This window comes from Eretmochelys imbricata, chromosome 18, assembly GCF_965152235.1.
Source record: "Eretmochelys imbricata isolate rEreImb1 chromosome 18, rEreImb1.hap1, whole genome shotgun sequence".
Taxonomy (NCBI): Eukaryota; Metazoa; Chordata; order Testudines; family Cheloniidae; genus Eretmochelys; species Eretmochelys imbricata.
Genome location: NC_135589.1, coordinates 7,109,402 through 7,131,797, shown reverse-complemented (window position 1 = coordinate 7,131,797; position 22,396 = coordinate 7,109,402). Strand labels below are relative to the sequence as shown.

General features: G+C 48.5%; 1 protein-coding gene across 1 annotated transcript in view; it reads right to left on the bottom strand.

Annotated features, from left to right (window-relative positions):
• Positions 1 to 973: 973 nt before the first annotated feature.
• LOC144277048 (protein-arginine deiminase type-1-like) overlaps positions 974 to 22,396 on the bottom strand; it is a 38,177-nt gene continuing 16,754 nt past the window's right edge. Inside the window, exons 5-16 of the mRNA XM_077837571.1 lie at positions 22,155 to 22,272; positions 17,388 to 17,513; positions 15,215 to 15,393; positions 13,307 to 13,410; positions 12,426 to 12,549; positions 11,366 to 11,473; positions 8,647 to 8,798; positions 5,944 to 6,088; positions 4,420 to 4,513; positions 4,259 to 4,338; positions 2,021 to 2,146; positions 974 to 1,207 (exon numbers count right to left, since the gene is read on the bottom strand). Coding sequence (XP_077693697.1) covers positions 974 to 1,207; positions 2,021 to 2,146; positions 4,259 to 4,338; positions 4,420 to 4,513; positions 5,944 to 6,088; positions 8,647 to 8,798; positions 11,366 to 11,473; positions 12,426 to 12,549; positions 13,307 to 13,410; positions 15,215 to 15,393; positions 17,388 to 17,513; positions 22,155 to 22,272 — 1,590 coding nt within the window. The remainder of the gene's footprint in view (positions 1,208 to 2,020; positions 2,147 to 4,258; positions 4,339 to 4,419; positions 4,514 to 5,943; positions 6,089 to 8,646; positions 8,799 to 11,365; positions 11,474 to 12,425; positions 12,550 to 13,306; positions 13,411 to 15,214; positions 15,394 to 17,387; positions 17,514 to 22,154; positions 22,273 to 22,396) is intronic.

Genomic DNA, 22,396 nt, shown 5'->3' with positions numbered 1-22,396 from the left:
AGGCAAGTTAGTAATTAATAAATTAGCTCTTACCAACAATATACAACATCCAAAATTCAACATGGAAGAATACATGGGAAACAGGAGACATTTGGAGAAAGCCCTGGATGCTTTCCAGTTGAAATGCCCACATTCTGACTGCACGGTCATGTACTGTGTTGCCCTAAGCAGCCTTTCTGCAACACCAAGCCAGAAACAGTGCAAACTCTTAATGAGATTTGATGACAGTTAAAAATCACTGTCCTGCCAGGGAAGTTAGGGGGAAAGACTTTCCTCCTTGGCTATCCAGATATATAGTTTAAAAATAATACTTTGCATGACCATTGGGCTTTTCAGCCCTGGATCTCAAAGCCCCATATGAAGGAGGGGAAGTATTTTACAGACGGGCACAGAGAGAGGAAGTGACTTGCCTATGATCAAACAGCAGGTCACTTGTAGAGCTGGGAATAAGAGACCTGGCTCCCTAGTTCGGCCTCCCTGATAGATGACTATAATACTGGAACATTAGTAGGTTTTGAAACTGATACAGGGGTAGGCATTGTGGTGGGGGAGAGGAGACCAGGCTTATGGCTAAAACACCAAGCTCTGAAGCAGGATCCGCTGTAGGTGGTGAGTTTGTGGTGGATATTAAAATGCAGAGGAATAATGGAGCCGTGCAGCTGTGCATTATGTACTGCTATGTATGTGTAGCTGTGATTAGCATGCACCTCTAAAGAGCACCTGAGCTCTAACTGCAGTGGCAGGAACGTGTGTTAGAAGAATGAAGGAATGGCATGCTAGATAGAGCTTCTAGCTTAGGGTCTAGGGCTTCCAACTTAGGGTCTAGGGCTTCCTTGGATGGTGTTCTCTTTATTTACAAAACTTCTTAGATTGCCAGATTCCAGGAGCCCTTATCCAGAGTTTGTTAGAATCAACTTGGTCCCATGTTCCCTCGTTAGTGCTGAGCAGCGGGTTGGGGCTTCACCTCCTCTGCTCAGGGGATCATGTTCCACCACTTGAAGGAGAAGGGTTTCCTGCGGACGTTGGTGCCGCAATGGATCTCCCCGAAGAGGGTGTGGTAGGAGAAAAAGTCATTGATGAAGGTGCAGGTCAGGCCCAGCGGCTCCAGCAGGGAGCGAACGTTCTCTTCCAGGCAGCACCGTCCATCGACGATTGGCCCAAACGGCTTCGGGATGCCCAGGTGTTTCCCCAAGACGATCATGTTCACCTGCAGCCAGGAGAAAAGGGACAGATGGACTGTGGAACATACAACAGCCAGACGTGGTCCCAAACAGGGCATCTCCTCAGTGTAACCCCGGCTTGTGTCCTATCCTCTTAGCTAGAGCTGGTCTCAATTATTCGACCAAAACTTTTTTTAAACTAAAAAATGTAGTTTCAGTGACACTGAAATGTTTTATGGATTTGTGTTGATTTCACAGAATTGTTCATTTTTTTTAAAAAAAATCTTAAATTCCCCCCCAAATCAAATTTTCATTTTGCCTTTTTCCCCATGGAAATTTTTCCATTTTTCATTGTGAAACAACCCTTTGCTTTGAAATTTCCTTTCCTTTTATTTTTAAGTTGTTTTTCAAAAATTAAAAAATTATCCAAATCAAAATGAAACGTTTCGAGTGGAACAAAATGTTTCCTTCAACCCCTCAACCATTGTTGTTTACTCTTTGCTGAAAACGTCAATAATTTTCTTTTTGGTCTGACCCAAAAAGATTTTCCCCCTGACTTTTCTAAATCACCACAGAACTGAAAAATCTGTCATTTGCTCAGTTCTGCTTTCAACCTTCCTGCATTTAGCAGGGAGGTTTCGCTTCCTGTCTGAGACCCATTCTCTGACGGCATGGGAGCTGAATGAGTTCCAGGAGGTCACCAGGGGGAAGGAGAAAGGCAGGGAAGAGAGGGACATTATGGAAGATAAGGACTGAGCGCTTGGCAGGGGGAAGCAAAGTGGGGAATAGGAGCCTGTTGGGCAATGCAGAGGATGGGACAGAAATGAGAAGCAACTGCATGAGCAGGACGGTCCCCTCACCATGTCTGGGAAGAAAGCGTCCGCTCGAGAACTGTTCAACACGAACAGCTGAGGGATGTCAATGATGTCTTGCTCAGTCAGTCCCAGCTCCTCCTTGAGGGCATGTCGATTCCAGTCAATGCAGCTCTGGGGGAAGAAAGGATTGGAGAGGAGGGAGGTGACTACGGGCCAGTTGGGACGAGTGGAGCGAAGGCGCTGTATTTCTGCTGCTAGTGATTTGCAGCGACAAACGCGCAGGTAATTCTGTATGAGGAGGAGTTTTATTGGGATAAGTTAATTTCCCAGGGCAAAGATTCTACCCCTTCTAGATGTTGTCAGGAATCACTGTACAGTCCATCCCTGTTCTCAGCTTGAAGCAACTGGACACAACATAACAACGCCATGAGGAACCTGATTGAAAGCCCATTGTGTTCAATGGAAAGATTCCCGTTCAGATCAATGAGCTTTGGATCAGGACCTCTGGAGCCTCTCATTCTCCCCTGTCCACACTGGGACTCCACCTGAATGTTGTCACGCATGGCCCCCTGACACCAGATACCATGTTCTTCGCTGCTTTTGTACCATTAGATGCTTTAAACCACTGCTCCATTGCAGCTGGTCTTCCCTGGACTTTTCTGCTCTCCTATCTACGCAGCACCTGTTCTAAAGCCGCTGTTACAGCAATGAAGGTTGTAACTTGCTATCCACTAGAAATCTCCCCTTGCTTTGCTATAAAAGATTCTCTCCCTCAGACATGTCGCATATATGGTCTTTAGGGAGAGGATGTGATGCTGTATGGCCATTTATAATATTATTGATACCAATATTACAAAATTGCTATGAATCTTACAAGATATGCCATGTACGGTATCAGTGGAGAAGTTATGCTTTGCTAAGTATGATCATCTTGTTTATAGGTATGTATCATCGTTGTATCGTGAGTTATAAATATGTGTGATATAGCTGTGTCTCAAACTTGTGTTTTGCAATCTGTCTGACGCCCCCACACAGATTGGCATCAGCACTATCTAGCCTGTTTGATGGCCCACCAAGGACAATCAGCTGTACAATGAGCCCGTTGAGAAGCCAGGAGCTACCCCTATGAGTCAGCAGGACATGTAGGGACAAGGACGTGCCTGTGGACAGGGACACCAAGAGCTTTTCCATGCCCGTGTGCTGTGAGTTTGTGTTTGGGACAAAGGATTTTCAAGCCACATGGCAAAGGATATAAAAAGGCAGCTGCCTCTTCTCCATTTTGTCTTCACTCCTGCGTCTCACCTCTGGAGTAACTTCTCTACAATCTGAAGCTTTGAACAAAGGACTGATAGACTCATCCAAGCTTTGGGTGTGTCCCAGAGGGACTTTACAAGCCAGCTAACTCACCAATGCTGCTATGAACCTGATATACGGACTCTGAAGTCATATTATGTATCTGATTGCTTTGACCATTTAACAATTCTCTTCTCTTTTCCTTTCTTTTATAATAAACATTTAGTTTTAGATACAAAAGGATTGGCTGGCAGCGTGGTATTTTGGGTAAGATCTAAACTAGTATTGATCTGGTAATACAGCTGGCCCTTTGGGGATCAGAAGAACATTTTGTATAGTGAGTAGAGTTTTAAATAACTTCTCACTTTACTGGACCTATTTGCTGATTGGGAGCCTGAGACCGGCATGCAAGAAAGGGGGCTGATTTCTTTTTGGTTGGCTTCTTGATAACCAGTGTGGGGGATCAGGAGCACAGTTTGTGACAGGTTGGTGAGTCCAACTACAGTGTTAACCACCAGTTCGGGGAGCAGCCTGCCCTGACTTTGGCATTTTCAGTGTGGGCTACCATAGGCACCTCGAGTCACAGAGGAGATGGGGAATTTTGAGGTTAATTTGAGAAGATGGACATAATCTGACCATCCAACTAGACCATCTTAAGGACTTAGCTAGAGATCAACCGGGTTGGTCTTGATCTGCAAGGAGACGACCTCCTTTTGGGGTGTGCCGTGGTGATGATGAAGAGCATTACTCAGTATGGGTGGCTGACCCTCTGCATGTGGTGGAATTCATGAACTTCACGCCCACAGTCACACCTCCGCCTCTTCATGGATCACGTCCAAGGTGATTCTGGGACAAAGCCCATGAGCTGATCTGCTCAAACTGCAGGAGGATGCATGCTCCTTCAGTAAGGGAGGAGCCATAGGAGTTCTAGGGTGCTGCATTTGTTATTACTGGGGTCTTTTTCAGGCCTTCCCTCTTCCCCACTCCTACCTGCACGTATTCACTGTCACTCCTCAGGGTCTTATCAGCCAGCATCTCGTCTATTGTTATGGTCTTCACATTATCCAGCCCTGGGAGGAAAGGAATACAGCAAGTGAGAACCACCCGACGGCCTCTGTGAGTGCCAAAGGCGTCCTGACTGAGCCACTCACCAGCAAACTGGACCGCGTTGCCGTTCCCCTCTCTTTGTTTCTCCTTGAACAGCTTGTAGCAGGCATCGGGGCTGGCCAAGAGCAGCCGGAAACCCTTAACGGAGAGAGTCAGTCAGTGTCTGGCCTTGTCTACATTAGACTTCTTCCTCCAAGATCTCTCATCTCACTGGTTCAGCCTCACTGGTGACACAATGGTGTGAGGGCTCCTGTAGCTGGGGAACTGGTGTTCACCAGCACTTGATGCATTGCCTTACGCAGACCTGCTCTGAGCATGGTGAGAACACCAATGGCTGCCGGAATCCTGTCTACACTAGAGTGGCCACTGTTGCTATCTCTGGGGGAGCTGAACCAACAGAAGCAGCAGTGGGGAAATTGGGGCCAAAAAAGACCCTCACAGGAGGCTGTGTGGTCTAGTACATCCAGGCAATCGACCAGGCAGTAGCCTAGGAATCAGGAGACGTGGGTTCTAGCCCCAGCTCTCCTGCAGACTTGTCTGTTCCACCCCACCTGCCTTATCTAGATTGTGTATGATTTGGGGCAGGACTATCTGCCACCTTGTGCAGGTACAGCTGGCCCCCAACTATAGTTGGGAGGTTTCAGCACTGCTGAAATATACATTAGAATTAAAACCATGTGCATCTAACCCAAACTTCCTAGAACATTCCTCTTCATTTCGTGTGATTTCTTCCTCTCCCCTCCCGCCCCATGAGAGACAGTGGAATATCAGAGAATTGGAAGCTTTTTTGCCCATGGAAGCATGAGAAAAATGAAAGGCAATTGGGCTGAAAATCTGCATTTGGAACCAGAAGTGTAACGAGCCTGATTCTGCTGAAGTGATCGTAGAATCAGGATGCAGCCATGTGTCCCAAAGAGAATCAGGTAACAGAGGCAAAGAGACTTTCTTTTACAAATATATGTTGTTATTATTACATGATGCTGTCCCTTGAGGTAAGTCAGTGTGTCATCTCAGACAAGTCGCTTCCTCTGCCTCAGTTTTCGTAATCTGTAAAATGGCCATGCTATTTACCCATCCTAACAGAGGGATTGCGGGGCTTATTTGATGTATACAGAGAGCATCGAGAGTCTCAGGTGAAAGGCACTAGAGGAATTCAGAGTATGTGTGGAGAGGATTATGCAAGCCCAAAATAACAGGAACACAGCCAAAAGTGCATCCATGTGGCTTACAGACTAAGTTACTGCAAGAGTGTAACTATTATAGACACATGTTCTGTGACTTCTCCCCCTCTAAAAGGAGACAGTACAGTCTAGTAGGTAGGGCACCAAACTGGGAGGTAGGAGATGCATTTTCTATTCCCAGCTCTGCCACAGACTCACCATTTCACCTCAGGCAAGTCACTTTCCCCTCCCCATGTGCCTCGATTTCCCCATCAATCAAAAGGGAGGAATGCTTCCCAACCTCTGTAAATTGCTTCCAGAGGCGCAGATGAAGAATGCTCTCCAAGCACCATGCCTGACTGGAAGGGAGGGAAGGGCTGGTTAGAAACGTCACCTGGGGAGTGGTACCTTCCTATCGGGGGCCGGGACAAAGCTCAGGAATTCATCGACGTGACCCACACTCAGCCAGTCAGAGTAGAGCTCCACGGGGCGCTGCACCTTCTGGGCATAGAGAAAGTCCCTGACGGCCCTTGTCATCCTCCGGCCGCCCGACCTGAGAACTCAGACGGAGGGGAGAACACAGGAGTTCGTATCAGTCCCAGAAGTCCCAACTCCCAACCCTCCCTCATAACTAGCTGTGTCTTGATAAAAATTGCCAATACGCTGCTATTCTGAGACAGTGCCTTTGCTTGACCTTTCCAAATGCCTGAGTTTGTGCTGGTAATGCTATTCCATTGAATGTCCCACGTAAACGCCAGGCCAGATTCGGGAGGAGGGGGCTGTTTGTCTCAGTGAACAGACTGCTTTGTAAAGCAGGGTTCTTTATTACACAAAGCACATCTCAGCCCTCTTGTTTTAGCTGAACTGCCTCGTACTGGCTGCCCGGAACAGCTGCTGAGTTCAAGTCACCAGTCTTTCGGAGCAGAGCAAACCAGCCTCCACTCACTCCAGGCCTTTAACCTTTTCTGAGCCGTCCCTCTTTTCCTGTTTAAGGCCTGCCTCTCCCTTGCCCGGCAATCTGTGGGGTCATTCCCACTAGTGCAAAACGGGTGTAGACATCAGAATGGTAGCAACTTGTACTCATGCACTGGGGAAATGATGCTGCATGGGTGCAAGCCAATGAGGAATCAAGTCCCTAAACTCTATATTTTAGCTTCAATCTCTAATAGGTTGACATGCACAGTGGAGCTCAAATGACTTTATTACATGGGGAATTTAGGTCCCACTCTCAATCCACTGAGTAGCATTTATCCATGCTAGCCGTCCCACTCGGATCAACGGCACTATCCAGATCGGTGCGACTCAGAGCAAGGAAGGGTCTCAGATCAATAATATTTCCATTGCTCAAACTGGGAAATGGGCCCAAGCTGCAGAACTCAGATCCAAATGTCTCCATCATTTGGTGGTGTCCTGATCAGGGGGGTTTGGTTCAAGCCATTCTAAAGTCACAGAGGCCAGCTCCAACTCTCAGTGTGGAGATATTAAAAACCAGACTTCCACTCTGGTCCTTCCTCTAGCCGAACATCATGGCTGGTGAATTCTTCCGCAGCAAGAAGCAGGATTGTTCTTCCAGACCCTGGTACTGACAATGTCACCAGGATCTGTTGATACTGCAGAGCTGCCAGCTTGCTGAGAGTTTCCCAGCAGCCCTTGCTGGGCTTGGCTCAGCTTCATTCAAAGGGCAGATTCAAAGCAGAATGCTTTCTTGGTGGGATAACAGGTGTCTCCTAGGTCAGCAGGCAGGGATCCCATTCTCTGTCCATATAACGAAAGTAAGTGGAATCACTTCTTCCTCCACTTATGCTTTACTATCCACCAGCCCTCACTGTAAGTATATTACCTTGTTACACAGGCTGATAAAGTGGAGGTGGTGAGATGAGCCTTGACCTGCTTCCTTGGACAGAACACCTGTAGGTGGTGCTTGGAAATACACGTCTCTGAGCAAACGTGACCTCAGAAGCTTGTTAAATAAGAGCACTCCAGGAGACTTCCTATTCCTGTAACTCAGGACGGTTGGATTAGATAAGGCTCTTCCCGTGCTGCTACCATGTTCTATCAACATGCACTCCAGGGTCTTCAAGTCTATTAGCTCTGGGGATGGCTGGCGCCTAAGGTTGTGTGTTCAAATATACATGGTTTGGCAAGCCTTGCAAACTGCAGGCCACGGAAGTGCGCTCCATTGAAACGAAGGGCAATACTGGCCAATGAGGAAGGATCGCCTGGTGGTTCAGATGCCAGCCTGGGCTGACCAGCCTTTAGCTTCCTGCTCTGCCACAATCATCCCCTGTGACCCTGGGCAAGTCACTTTGGCTCTCCCTGCCTCCGGTCTCCTTCTGTAAAATAGGGCCATAGCATTGCCTCATCTCCCAGCAGCGTTGTAAGGATAAATAGAATCAATCATAGAATATCAGGGTTGGAAGGAACCTCAGGAGGTCATCTAGTCCCACCCCCTGCTCAAAGCAGGACCAATCCCCAATTTTTGCCCCAGATCCCTAAATGGCCCCCCTCAAGGATTGAACTCACAACCCTGGATTTAGCAGGCCAATGCTCAAACCACTGAGCTATCCCTCCCCCCTGTAAGATGCTCAGATACTGTGGTGACGGGAGCCGTACAAGCATGGTCACTAGCTAGGAACAGCAGGGTATGATCTTGTTGCCCATCCCCTCCCATTGCATGATAGAGACGGTCGGAGGGGTGGGGGTATAAATTCCTCTGGCTTCATTAATGTCTCTGTGCAGAATGGGGCTCAGACATTGCATCTCCACGTGGTTAAAAACACCTCTTCCATGTTAAGGAGATGATAACAGACTTGAAGCAGCTGCAGTGACAGGCAGCAGAGGGAACGTGAAAATTCTCTCTGCTGTTTTCGAGGCTCAAGCAGCAATTCGGCAGCAAGCTGACCGTGTTGGTTGTAGGGGGAAGGTCGCACCACTGCAGGCCTTAGTAGCGAGCTATTAAGCTACCTGCATCTGCAAATTTCCCCTCCAGTTCCCCCCTCGGGAGCTTTCCCCCCTGGCGTCTTTATTCTGTTAGCTGCACCTTTAATCCTCTTGCACACCAAGACCTCAGTGTAGGAGGCCTAAAAGTCCCAACTCATGCTCCTCCCTCACCTGGGCAAGCTGCTTCCAATGAGGATCCTTCCCAGCGGGTACGTCTTCCCTTGGACCGTCACCGGAGGGCTGACATCCAGATTTCCAAAGGAGTCGAGGCTGGAGACGTGTCCGTAAGGAGGTACTCGGGTCACATAGCCAAAATCAGGGCCCTTTTGGGGATGAGACCAACACAACGCACCGTCCAGTTAGATGCGCTATTCATTGCGGTGATGAGTTGCAATCCTGCCTGCACCCATGCAGCTGCTGTGAGAACATGTGCTAAAGGCTTGACCTGCCCATCTAAAAGAATCCTTACCCAGGCCGGCCATGTGGAAGAGCAAGGAGCCAGTCTTCCAGGCAAGGAAATCCGCTCCTCTCCTAACCCTGCCAGGAGGGGGCACTGTTCCTTTCAACCAATCGTGCCTCACCCCAATAAAATCTATCATTGGAGGGTAAGCATTCAACCTCCTTTGCGAAACCATATAATACTAGATCCAGAGCCACACTTTGGCACCTCCCTGAAGTGGTAGAACATGCCCCATCCATTCCCAGGAGTTCTTGACTTTTGTTCCCAGCTGGGGAGGGGTGTAAGTCAACAAGAAGCAACATAGAAAGAACTGGGCTGGGCTAGTTTAACCCACACTGGTCCCGCCTGGCTCTCTGACTCCCTCTCGTGACTAGCCCTAGCAGGGTTTATGAGTGCAGCTGGGCAGATGATGGATTTTTCAGTTCACTGGCAATTCCAAAGAAAATTGAAAAAAGGGCTGTTTCAGGTTGAATGGAAAATGAAGATTTTCCAGAATTTTTGGTGAATCGAAAAGTCAAAACATTTTGTGTGGGGTGGAGCGACACATTTCCTTTGACCTATCTCCAATTTTCATTCAATTTTGGGGCATTTTAACAAGAAGCCAAGATTCACAAAACACATGGAGGAGGAGCTTGTCTCCTTATAACTCTGAGCCCAGGACCTCACCCAAGATGTGAGAAACCTGGGTTTAGGGCTTTACATTGCCTGCTGTAGAGAAGGGGTTTGAACTCAGGTCTCTTACAGGGCTAGAGAGCAGCCCAGCCACTAAGCCACAGGCCGGGTTTTCTTCCTTACTCTTGCTCACTTCCCCCCTACTGCTGTTCCACTCTGTATGACAAATTAAATAAGTCATCAGAACAGAGATCTAAACTTGCATCTCCCTCATCCTCTGGACATGCCCCAAGCACCAGGCTGTAAAGTCGCTCTTGCGCTTTGATTGCCCCACTGACTCTTCATCATCTTCGTGACTGACAGCAAATAATTGATTCTCACACACACACACATACAAATTCATCACACACTTCCCCCCGCTCTAATCTGAACTAACACTTGCATTGGCTTGATGTACCTAGCTTGTTGGAGATCAGCTTTATAGTCCCTTGACTCCACCCCTTTTTTAGTTTCATCCAATCATCCCTCTCCAGTGGAGCCCCCCCCCCCCCGGGATCCCCTTCCCCACCTTTTTTAAAAAAGTGCTTTTGTTTTAGCCATCAAAACAAGCGGCCCCCTTAGTGTCCCCAGGCGAGGACAGAATATGGAGCCCCCAGCACCAACCGCCCATGAACACAAAAGCCAAGAATATGAGACCAAACCAAGCGAAGGTCAGGCAGTTTCAATGGGCGGCTGTGGGGCTGTGTTCCTGGCACAGGTGGTACTGTGTGGGAGGGTATAAAGATCCGTACTCGCAAGCCCCCTTTCTCCCATCCCAGGACATAGAAAGTTAGTCTAGTCTCCACGAGCAAAATGCACTGGTGGCATCGCAGAACACGCCCACCAACTTCCCCCGCAGGTCAGAGTGGCCAGGCCTCTGCTTTGTGTAACGTAACTGCGAAAGGAAAGAGCAAAGCAACTCTGCAGCCGGCTTCTGCTTCTAACTTTGCCCAGGGCTTGGTCTTGTGTTCAGCGAAGTGCTGTTTGGATTGATCCTTGAACAGCCGGGCTTTCTAGCCCTTTCTGGAGGATGGCTCCGTTGCAGTAAGACGGAGATTTTTTTTCCAGCGAGAAGTCTATGCAGAAAGGCTGGGGGGGGTGGGGGGACATAGTGGTTGATGGTTGGCGTTGTTTAGAACCAGCCATCCAGGGCAAACTCTCCTGCTAAGTCTTTAGGTTCAGGCCTTGCAGGGAGTGAAGCCAGATGTAAAGCACGAGTGATTCCGTCCTCTGGCATCAAACTGGGACATTAGAGGCTAAACTGGGAGTGATTCCACTGTAGTCAGTGCAGTTGTGGCCCTGTACAATAGAGGTAAGCAAAAGGAGACTGCTGCGCTGCATTTGATTGCCTGACTCATCTATTGCAAGTGGCAGGTTTTTCTGAGGGTTAGAGCAATGGTGCTTTAATGGATGCTAGTTGCTTATCGGCCGTGTGCTGGAATTAATGTGTGCTGAATGGTGCTTCTGCATTTAGAGCTTTTAATCTGCACATGTTGGACACCTGACAAGTAAACTCACCAAAGTCAGAAGGAACCCTCCAAGCAGCCCCCAAATGAGCAACAGCCCCTCTCCAGGGCGGTGAGCTCCAAGAGACTGGATGAAGTGAGCTGTAGCTCACAAAAGCTTATGCTCAAATAAATTTGTTAGTCTCTAAGGTGCCACAAGTCCTTCTGTTCTGTTTAAGAGACCGGATGACACTGAGCGGCCAAACCTCGCCCAAGGATCAGGAACACTCTGGAGAGAGTCTGTTCTCGGCCGTTTAAAAAAATAGTTACTAACCAGAATCCTTTTAAAAGCAAAATCCTTCAGGCCTCTGTCCCGGGGGGAGTCGAAGACCACGGGGAACATCTTGTGGGGAGCCTCCACGTAGCCAAACTCCATCTCGTCCTGTTGTGGGGAGAAAGCGGGGAGGAGGTCTCTTACAGCAGCAGTGCTATCAGTCGCTGACTAGCGGGAACGGGTGGTGCGGGCTAAGCGTGCATGGGGGGTATTTGGGTGATGGCTCCCCTGGTGGTGGACACGCCGGGGATTGAACTGCAGCTCTCCAGAGCTGCTACGACGTGAGCTTGCACACGTAGCTGGGGGCTGCAACAACTCCAGGGGGGCCTATAATACCTGCTCACCAGTGGCTTACGCTTGTATACGCCAAACCTTGCTCTCTCCTCCTTCAATCCCATCCTTAATCCATGCTCTTCCTGCAGGGCCTATGAACCCTCGTCCTTCCCCTTCAGGCTGCGTTAACTAAGCAGAGGATCACAAGTATGAAATAGGCCCCACATGACGAGGGGGCGTGGTTTTCCTTTCTCCCCCAGTGCCTGCAAAATGATGCCTTGGGTAATGCAGCTGAGAGAGTCATTGCTGAGACAAAAAGAAAAGGAGTACTTGTGGCACCTTAGAGACTAACCAATTTATTGCTGAGACAGCGAAGGGGCGGTTGGCAGGGTCTAGCTACCTATCTGGCGTCATTTGTACCGTCCTGATTGCCGTAGTAGCCAACCACTGATCAAAACGCCACCTACTGATGAACGTCGCCAGTTTTATTTATTTGATTCTGGCCCCATATAAGGCTCCTAATCCCTGTTGGCTTGGTTTGGGTTTTGAGGAAGCAGTGGTGACACAGTGATGGGCTACGCAGTGTGTTCTAGTGGCCTGAGCAGTGGCCTGGGACTTGAAAGACCTGGGCTCTGTTCCCAGCTCTATCCCTGGCCTGTTGGGTGAGCTTGGGCAAATCACTTTGCCTCCCCGTTCCTCAGTTTCCCCATCAGTAAAATGGAGATCATGATAAAGCGCTTTGGGATCTACTGATGAAAAGTGTTAGGTAAGAGTCATGTATTATTACCTGGATCCAGCGGTCGTGTCGGTTTTCGACCTCAGGGCAGACGGTCAGCTTGCAGTTGGCTTTCCTCACCAGGGCTCTCAGAGCCTCCAAAAAGTCCCCATTAGGGTTTGAGTCTCTTTCCATGCTGGAAGGAAAATGAGTAAAGAGAGGGACCTAAATGGAGCAGAGGGGCCAATTCGTTATGGGGAATGGGTCACGGGGACCCAGCCAGAAACCAAACCATGCCCTGCGCTCCCCATTCACAGGCTGCTCTGTTTGTTAAATGTTGTGAGTTTAGATCCCGTGGAAGGAGGAGCTTTGCAAAACGGCAACATGGCAAATGGGGCCTTGATGCTCAACCTATTTCAATGGATGCCAGTGGCAGCAGGTCTTCAACATTTGGACCGGGGCACCTGGAGAACAGGAGAGCAAGCCTGCAACACGGCTTCCCCTGCAGTCTGGGCTAGATTGTCCTTGGGGAGGGGACGGGGGCAAGACTCAAGGAGAATCTTCCCCTGGGTGCCACGGACAATTGCAGTTTCTGCTGTCACGAAGCTCAGGGACTGTCCCTTCCATGCATCCCCAAGGACACAAATTGCCCCACAAACAGCAGATGGCCAGACGCAGGGAGGGGAGCCGACTGTGCCATCCTAGGGGCACCAGTATGGTTTGAATCTGCATCCAGGCTTGGGCGCCGTTGCACACACATCTGTGCTGCTTGAACTAAAGGAGTAAGTCTGTAGTTGGTAGCAGTAGAGGGTCATTGTACCGGGACGCTGTGTGAGCGTGATACACATGTACCCACCGTGCTCCTCTGAGCCACAGAATCAGCGTGACTCCACCCCACCCTATTACAGACTGGTGACTGAAATGATCCGTCGTATGACTTGTATCGCTCTCACCTGCAGACAAAAACCTCCAAAGGCTGCAGGGTGTTGGGTGTCATTATCCATGGGGCCACCCGGAAGACCACGGTGTCTGTGAAAACCGGGGTGTCTGGCGCGTTCTACAGGCAACAAGAGATGAAAATCACTGAGCACCAAGCAAAAGCAAAACCCGGTCTTTGAAGGGACAAAAGGACTCGCGTCCAAGATTGCTGAGCACCTAGATAGATGCCCCATTCACGGCTGCTGGCTAACAGGATGGCTCCCAAACGAAGGACTCAGAAGCCAACTGTGCGCCACTCTCCACTAGGCTTACCGCAGCAGTGACAGGACTTCCGGGAACTGAACTGCAGAGCAAGCTGAGCAGAAGATGGAGAGCTCCTGGCAAGAAACACCTTTAAATTGCAAGTGTGCAGCTAAGGAGGGCCACCCAATGGTTAGATCCACGGCTGCCACTTCGCTTATGACGCCATCTCCACACAGGGTGCAGGGGGCGCTGGCCACTTTCATGGCTTTTTCTTAACCCCTTCTGTTACCCACGGAAGGGAGCAGTCTTCTCCAGTGCCACTCAAAGCCCCTTCCCATGGGAAAAGAGGGTGAAACCCCAGTCTGAGTTTTGGAAGGGCTCAGCAGGGAGAGCTGAGTTGGTTTAACATGTGCTGAATGTGGTTCCTCTCTGTTGGGGGGCCTGGCTAGCCTAATTACATAGACGTGGTCAGGAGGTCCTGTCTACACTGCACAGTAACGCCACTTTGTCCTGGTGTAACTGAGCTCATCTCTAGCCCTGGCAATGTTGAAACACGAATGTGGTTAGGAGCCGGGCCTTAACTGCAGCGTGTGTAGCCGGGACCCCTCCATCACATCTAAGGCTGCGATTTAATCCCAGGTGTTTTTAGCAAAAGTCATGGACAGGTCCCGGGCAAGAAACAAAAAAATTATGGCCCGTGACCTGTCCATAACATAAACCATAAATACCCTTGATTGAATCTCGGGAAGGAATCCCAGGGGCCGTGGCACCAGCTGCAGGGAGGGAGCCCTGGGGGGCCCGTGGCACCAGCTAGGGGGCGGGGGCCCAACTGCCGCTCCAGCCTCTGGTGGGGGGAAGCCCTGGGGGCCTCGCTGCCACTCCAGCCACCACCAGGCGGGGGAAGCCCCTGGGGGCCAGCCACTGCCCTGGCCGCCCCGAAATCGCTGCCGGGAGCCACAGAGCTGCAGTCGTTCCCGTGACAAACACGACCTCCGTGACTTCCTGCGACCTCTGTGACAAACACAGATCCCTAATCACATCACAAGCTGGCAACAAACGCAATAAAACATTGTAGTGTGTACGGCCCTTTAAAACGATGGTTCATTCAGGCGCAGGGTTCAGTCAGCAGCCCCATCTTTTCAGCCGGAAGAGGGCTCGAGGGGAGAGCCATGGATAGCACCAAACTGTCCAGGGGAAAGTTATTGATTGGGGGTACAGCAGGTTCTCTTCACGGAGACCCCGATGGGTGCCAGATTTGGTTGCAGAGGGTAGATGAGTGTCACAGGCCAGCCCACCTCAAGGGGGATCTGGGAGAGGCTGGTTTAATTGACTTTATTCTGTCTTATGCTTCCTGATGTGCTCAAAAAGTGCTCCCAAGGGAAGGTTCCTCTCTGAGCAACTGACCAGAAGCTCAGGTTCTGGGAACCCTTGTTCAACGCAATGAAAGCCATAGCCAGAGTTGGAAGGCTGGAAATTCAAGGTTGTTTCTGATTTGTCTGAGCCTTTTGGTCTTTCCGAAAACCTCCTCCAGGGCAAGGGGACTATGCTGGCCTGGGGAACCCCGTGAGGGCAGTGTCCTGGAGCCTTGCCTCCCTATGTGATCATCCTTCCACTGGCTGAAAGGCGCTGCAGTTAGAAGCATCTCTCTGTACTGCCCATAGTCCAAGAGTGTATTGTACCTTATCGGAGACCTCTAGCAGGGTGACACTGAAGGAAACCAGCCCTGAGAAGTCAGCGTCCGGGAAGGCTAATCCCTCGACATAGAAGGTTTCCTCTTCTTGTCCACTGGGACGATCCACTACGTAGGAGAGTTTATCCGACCCCAGCACATGCTCGTACTGGGCGAGTGAGCCACTGCCTAGGAACACAAAGGAATACACACCACAGTGTGACCGGGACATTTCACACACTGGAGTGGATGGGGCAGCCAGGGGAAGGTGGTGTATACCAAAGAAGAGCATCTCCTGCATTATCCAGTGGATACAGTTAATATTCCTTTGTATACCCTGGAGCCAAAACTTTCAAGTGTGAGTTGTCTAAAGTTGGCTCCCTAAATCCATGGCCTCATTTTGGATGGGAGCTGCAGGGGCTCTGCACTCAGCCATGGATTTAGGTGTTGAAATAAGAATCTGTTTGCCCAGCGAGATACCCAGCTTTGATCTAAGTGTTGTGCCCAAGTTCATGCAATAAGTTAGTGGCAGGATTAGAACTTGGGCAATCTTGGATACTAGCCTTGTATTTGTTCCCCTGGGTCACACTGCCCCCCTCTGAAGTTTGTCCTGCAAAAACTGACTTGCATCATGATTTGGTGGGGTGGGTGGGCTGGCAGTCATATTACAGAGCAGTGCCCACCACTCATATGTATTTGGGCTCTCCAGGCAGTCAGGCCTGCCTCAGGCGCGCTTAGAAATGCCTAATGGAACGTCAAACGCAGTTCATCGTCGGAGACGAACTGGTGTGAGAAGCAGACCTTGCCCTCTGAAATTTCAAACAAAGCCTTCTTCTTCTTTTTAATAACCCTAACTGTCTTGTAACCTGATCTTCTAAAAAGGTTAATGCAAGGGAATGCAGAGATGCTCAGAGGACAGGAAATACCTTTGAAATCGGAGGACATCAAATTGTACAGGAAAAATGAGTCGAAGGAACAGGAAAGTAAAATGACACAGACGCCTAAATTATCAGGATGATTACAAAGCCAGAGAAAGCAGAAGTAGAACGATATTGACTGTTGAGAGCTGTAGAGTTATGCTCCAAGTGTGTTGTCAGATCACTGGACGTCAAGAGACTGCCATGGAGGAAGGATGGTCTTGTAGCTAAGGCTCCGGAGAGATGGATTCTGTTTCTGGCTCAGCCACAGGGTACGTCTAGACTATGCGCTAGGGGCGGGATTCCCAGTTCATGCAGAAATACTTGTGCTAGCTCTTGTCTGAGCTAGCATGCTAGAAGATAGTAGTGTAGCCATGGCGGCTGGGGGGAGCTGCCCGGTGTACGTCCCTATGGGTTTGTACTCGGGTGGTGAGCCCATGCTTCTGCCCGTGCTGCTGAAGCTACACTGCAATTTTTAGCATGCTAACTCAACGAGGGGTAGTGTGAGTCTGTCTGTGCGAGCTGGCAGTCATGCCCCTCGCTCCTAGTGTAGACATTCCCACAGACTCCTTGTCCCTGAGCGAGGTAGCGGGGTCAGCGTTAAACCCCTTGCTCACCCTGCTGATCAGTTATTCACACAAGGAGGGGGACTGTTGGCAGCGTAAAGCATTTCCCAGTCTGGTCCTTAATTTCTAAGCACCTCTGTTAGGGTTGGTACTTTCCTGCTTCGTGCTGATATCGGAAACAGACAGTGGAACAAAGTCTTAGGAGTTGAACTGGGGGGACATTTTTGGGCAAAACTGTTTTCTAGCAAAAAATCCAGATTGGGCGACACTGAAGCGTGTTGCCAATTTGTGTCAATTTGCACTGAATTGTTTTCGGTCAAAAAACCCCCACAGTTCCGGATTTTGACCTTTTCAAAATGCAACTTTTCAGTTTTCCGATTCAAAATGACTTTTCTGGTTTGAAATGTCCTTTAATTTTATTTCAAAGTTTTTCCAAAAGTTAGAAAATGTTCAAAAATGAAATAAACATTTTATTTGGGGTTGAATTAAACATTTCATTTGACTCAAATCTATTTTTTTAAGTTTAGCAATTTTCAGCAAATCAAAACATCTGTTTTTTGTCTAGTTCTGCTTAGCCATCCTAGTTCATTTAGGCACTCAAGCAAATTCCACCTAAACTCATTAATATATGTGAGTGGCTCGATTTTCTGGTGATGGGGCCACCCAAGCCCCTAGATAGACAGGAAGGCTAAATGCTCACCATTGGCATGGAAAACTCTCACTTTATCCGCATCGGACACAGAAACATGAAGAACCAACTTGTAGTCAGCAAAGATGGCACTGGGTCCTTGGATCCTCAGGATCATAAGTGACATGTCTTGAAGATCTTGGAAAGAGAAGAAATCGGCATTAGCCGCTTTTATTATTTGTATTATCATAATGCCTAGACGCCCCAGTCATGGACCATGGTGCTAGGAGCTATACAAACACAGAACAAAGAGACGCTGCCTGCCCTGCAAAGAATTCATAGTCTAAGTATGAGACAAGCGACCACAGAGGGGTCAGATGGGCGGAATACAAGCAAACAATGAAACAACATTGGTCATCATGACAGGCAGTGATCTCAGAACACCAGCAACCCACCCGTTGTCCAGTTTTCTGTAGGCTTTCTGCCAGAGGGGAGTTTTAAGGAGGGTTTGAAGCAGGAGAATGAGTTAGTTTTGAAGAAAGAAAAGGAGTACTTGTGGCACCTTAGAGACTAACTAATTTTTAAGGATGTCTATAAGGACCTTCTCTCAAGCATGAGGGGGCTGCCTGGGAGAAAGCATGAAGGTGCTGGTTTGAAAATTTAGCAAGTGGGTGAAGGAGGCTGGCATCATGGGCTGATCGGAGGTGGGAGTCAACCTTTTGCTGTTGGATGAGAGATGATGGGAGTGGGGGGGAGGGAGGGGGGATATGTTGTGAACGGCCTTGAAAGTGAAGACAAGTAGTTTCTTACAGTGACCTGTTGAGGTTTTCAAGCTCAAGCCTTGAAACTTTGACTTTCCCAGTGTGTGTCCAGATACAGAGTTTATACTGAGCTTATACCTGGCTGTCAGATTATATGGCACACCTGCTATGTTTTTATGTTCTTGCTACTAGGGCTGTCAAGCGATTAAAAAAATTAATCCCGATTAATCGTGCTGTTAAATAATAATAGAATACTCTTTATGTAAATATTTTTGGATGTTTTCCAAATTTTTGAATATATTGATTTCAATCACAACACAGAATACAAAGTGTACAGTGCTCACTTTACATTTGTTTTTTATTATACAATAAAAGCTGTTTTATCCGGTACTTCACCAATCAGAAAGTTCTATAAACCGGCATTTCTGATCTTCGTTGAAAGTCCAGTTGGCGCAGGACTGGCAAGGGGCTGGGGCACGGGAGGGGGTGTGAGGTGCGAGCTCTGGGAGGGATTTTGGGTGCAGGAGGGGGCTCGGGGCAGCAGGTTGGGGCATGGGAGGGGGTTTTGGGGTGCCGGATCTGGGGGGCGCTCACCTCGGGTGGCTCCCTGCAAGCGGCGACCTCTCCCAGCTGCTCCTAGGTGGAAGCGTAGCAGGCAGCTCTGTGCCCTGCCCCCGCCCCGACCTGAGCACTAGCTCCACAGCTCCCATTGGCTGGGAACCTCAGCCAATGGGAGCTGTAGGGGTGGCATCTGCAGGCGAAGGCAGAGCACAGAGCCACCTGCTGCGCCTCTGCCTAGGAGCAGCAGGACAGGTCGCCGCTTGTGGGGAGCTGCCCGAGGTGAGCACCCCCCAGATCCAGCACCCCACACTCCCTCCCATGCCCCAACCTGCTGCCCCAAGCCCCCTCCTGCACACAAACTCCCTCCCAGAGTCTGCACTCCACACTCCCTCCCATGCCCCAGCCCCACACCCCTGCTAGGACCCAAACTCCCTCCCGCTTAGTTAACCAGCATTTTTCACTTACCAGTAACCCCCATTCCCCCATAGCATTTTTCAATTCACTTAATACAAGTACTGTAGTACAATCTCTTTATCATGAAAGTCGAACTTACAACTGTAGAATTATGTTCCAAAAAAGAACTGCATTCAAAAATAAAACAATGTAAAACTTTAGAGCCTACAAGTCCACTCAGTTCTATTTCTTGTTCAGCCAATTGCTCAGACAAACAAGTTTGGTTACAATTTGCAGTAGATAATGCTGCCTGCGCCTTGTTTAAAATGTCACCTGAAAGTGAGAACAGGGGTTCTCATGACACTGTTGTAGCTGGTGTCACAAGATATTTATATGCCAGATGTGCGAAAGATCCATATGTCCCTTCATCCTTCAACCACCATTCCAGAGGACATGCGTCCGTGCTGATGAGGGGTTCTGCTCGATAACGATCCAAAGCAGAGCAGACCAACGGAGGTTCATTTTCATCATCTGAGTCGGATGCCACCAGCAGAAGGTTGATTTTCTTTTTTTGGTGGTTCAGGTTCTCTAGTTTCCTCCTTGGAGTGTTGCTCTTTTAAGACTTCTGAAAGCATGCTCCACACCTTGTCCCTCTCAGATTTTGGAAGGCACTTCAGATTCTTAAACCTTGGGTCGAGTGCTGTAGCTATCCTTAGAAAATCTCTCACTGGTACCTTCTTTGCGTTTTGTCAGATCTGCAGTGAAAGTGTTCTTAAAACGAACAACATGCTGCGTCATAATTCGAGCCTGATATAACATGATATATCTGGCAGAATGCAGGTAAAACAGAGCAGGAGACATTCAATTCTCCCCCAAGAAGTTCAGTCACAAATTTAATTAATCATTATGTTTTTAACCAGTGTCATCAGCATGGAAGCATGTCCTCTGGAATGGAGGCCAAAGCATGAAGGGGCATACGAATGTTTAGCATATCTGGCACGTAAGTACCTTGCAATGTGGCTACAAGAGTGCCATGCAAACACCTGTTCTCACTTTCAGATGACATTGTAAATAAGAAGCGGGCAGCATTATCGCCTGCAAATGTAAACAAACTTGTTTCTCTTAGCGATTGGCTGAACAAGAAGTAGGACTGAGTGGACTTGTAGGCTCTAAAGTTTTTCATTGTTGTTTTTAAGTGCAGTTATGTAACAAAAAAAATCTACATTTATAATTTGCGCTTTCACGATAAACAGATTGCAGTACAGTACTAGTATAAGGTTAATTGAAAAATACTATTTCAGAGGCTCGTTTACCTGCACATCTACCAATGTGATTTATGTGCCAGCAATGCCCCTCTGCCATGTACATTGGTCAAACCGGACAGTCTCTACTTAAAAGAATAAATGGACACAAATCAGACGTCAAGAATTATAACATTCAAAAACCAGTTGGAAAACACGTCAATCTCTCTGGTCACTCGATTACAGATCTAAAAGTGGCAATACTTCAACAAAAAACTTCAGAAACAGACTCCAACGAGAGACTGCTGAATTGGAATTAATTTGCAAACTGGAAACAATTAACTTAGGCTTGAATAGAGACTGGGAGTGGATGGGTCATTACACAAAGAAAAACTATTTCCCCATGTTTATCCCCCACCCCCCCACTCCCCACTGTTCCTCAGACATTCTTGTCAACTGCTGGAAATGGCCCACCTTGATTATCACTACAAAAAGCTTCCCGCATCCCACCCCGATCCCGCTCTTCTGCTGGTAATAGCTCACCTTAAGTGATCCCTCTCTTTATAGTGTGTACGGTAAAACCCGTTGTTTCATGTTCTCTGTGTATATACATCTCCCCACTGTATTTTCCACCGAATACATCCAATGAAGTGAGCTGTAGCTCACGAAAGCTTATGCTCAAATAAATTTGTTAGTCTCTAAGGTGCCACAAGTCCTCCTGTTCTTTTTGCGAATACAGACTAACACGGCTGCTGCTCTGAAAACTATTTCTTTTGTTTATCATTTTTACAGTGCAAGTTTTTGTAATAAAAATAATATAAAGTGAGCAGCGTACACTTTGTATTCTGTGTTGTAATTGAAATCAAAATATTTGAAAAAGTAGAAAAACATCCAAAATATTTAATAAATTTCAATTGATATTCTATCGTTTAACAGTGCGATTAAAACTGCGATTAATCTCAATTAATTTTTTTAATCGCGATTAGTTTTTTTGAGTTAATTGTGTGAGTTAACTGTGATTAATTGACAGCCCGAATTGCTACTGTTTGTATAGTGCCATAGATCTGCGTGGGGCAACAAACAGAGAAATGACAGGCCCTCGCCTTGGGTCCAAACCAGACACAACCCGCCAAAGGACAGGATGGGATGTAACAGGTGAGAGGTGCATGGGGTTGGGGAGGTAATTTTGCAGAGGAAGGGAACCTGTCAATCTTCTGTCGTGAAGGGGTCAAAGGTTGAAAATTGGAGCCTCTTTTGAAGCCATGAGGATACAATATTAGACTCCCACTTCTGTTTGTCTACTCGGTTTGTTTTCCCAGCCAGGATAGCATCTAAGGGTTTGTCGAAATAGGGGAAAAGTCCCCCCTTTTAGTTAGTGCAGAATAGCCAAATAGCTGTTCCAGATGAGTTTCCTGTGTGGACATGCCGATTCCACACTCTGAGTGCCTTTGTACAGATTAGGTCAGTCCAAAGTGGATTAAGCCACACTGTGTAAAAGGCACTGTTTGTGAGGAAAAGGAGCATCTACATGGGGAGTTAATGGAGAATAGTTACTGAACTTAAATTCATACCCTCGCTAGCTGTTTTTGACTCACTTCCCTGTGTAGATGAGCCCTAAGAGGGGAGGGAGATGTGCAGACAAAGGGGGATGGCCCCCCCACAACAAAAGATAAGTAGCCGTGGTTGGAGACATGAGTCAAGGGACCGTCCGATCCCATCGCCAGGTGTTACGCACTGAAGCTCACTTCCCCTGTGTTGGAATCGTAGTGGTAGCACATGAGAGTTGGCCCATCTAGTTCTGCCCTGGCCTGGCTCACGGTCAGACCTCCCCCTGCACCTGTCTAACGTTTGGCCCAGAGCAGAGGTCAGTTCCCAGCGAGTACCTGCGTAGGACTGCACATACTGGTAAGCACTGTCCATATGCTTGGCGCCCGGACTGTCCCTGTCGCAGTTCACTAGTAGCACGGCTCCCTGCCCGTCAGGGCCCCACATCCATTTCATCTGTAGAGGAAACACAAAGGGATCTGGAACAAAAACTAACCAGGCCAGTGAGCCTGAATTCCATCTTCCTCCTCACCCGGAATCTACTCTTCCTCTCCTCCCTCCGAACAACCCTGGCAATGAT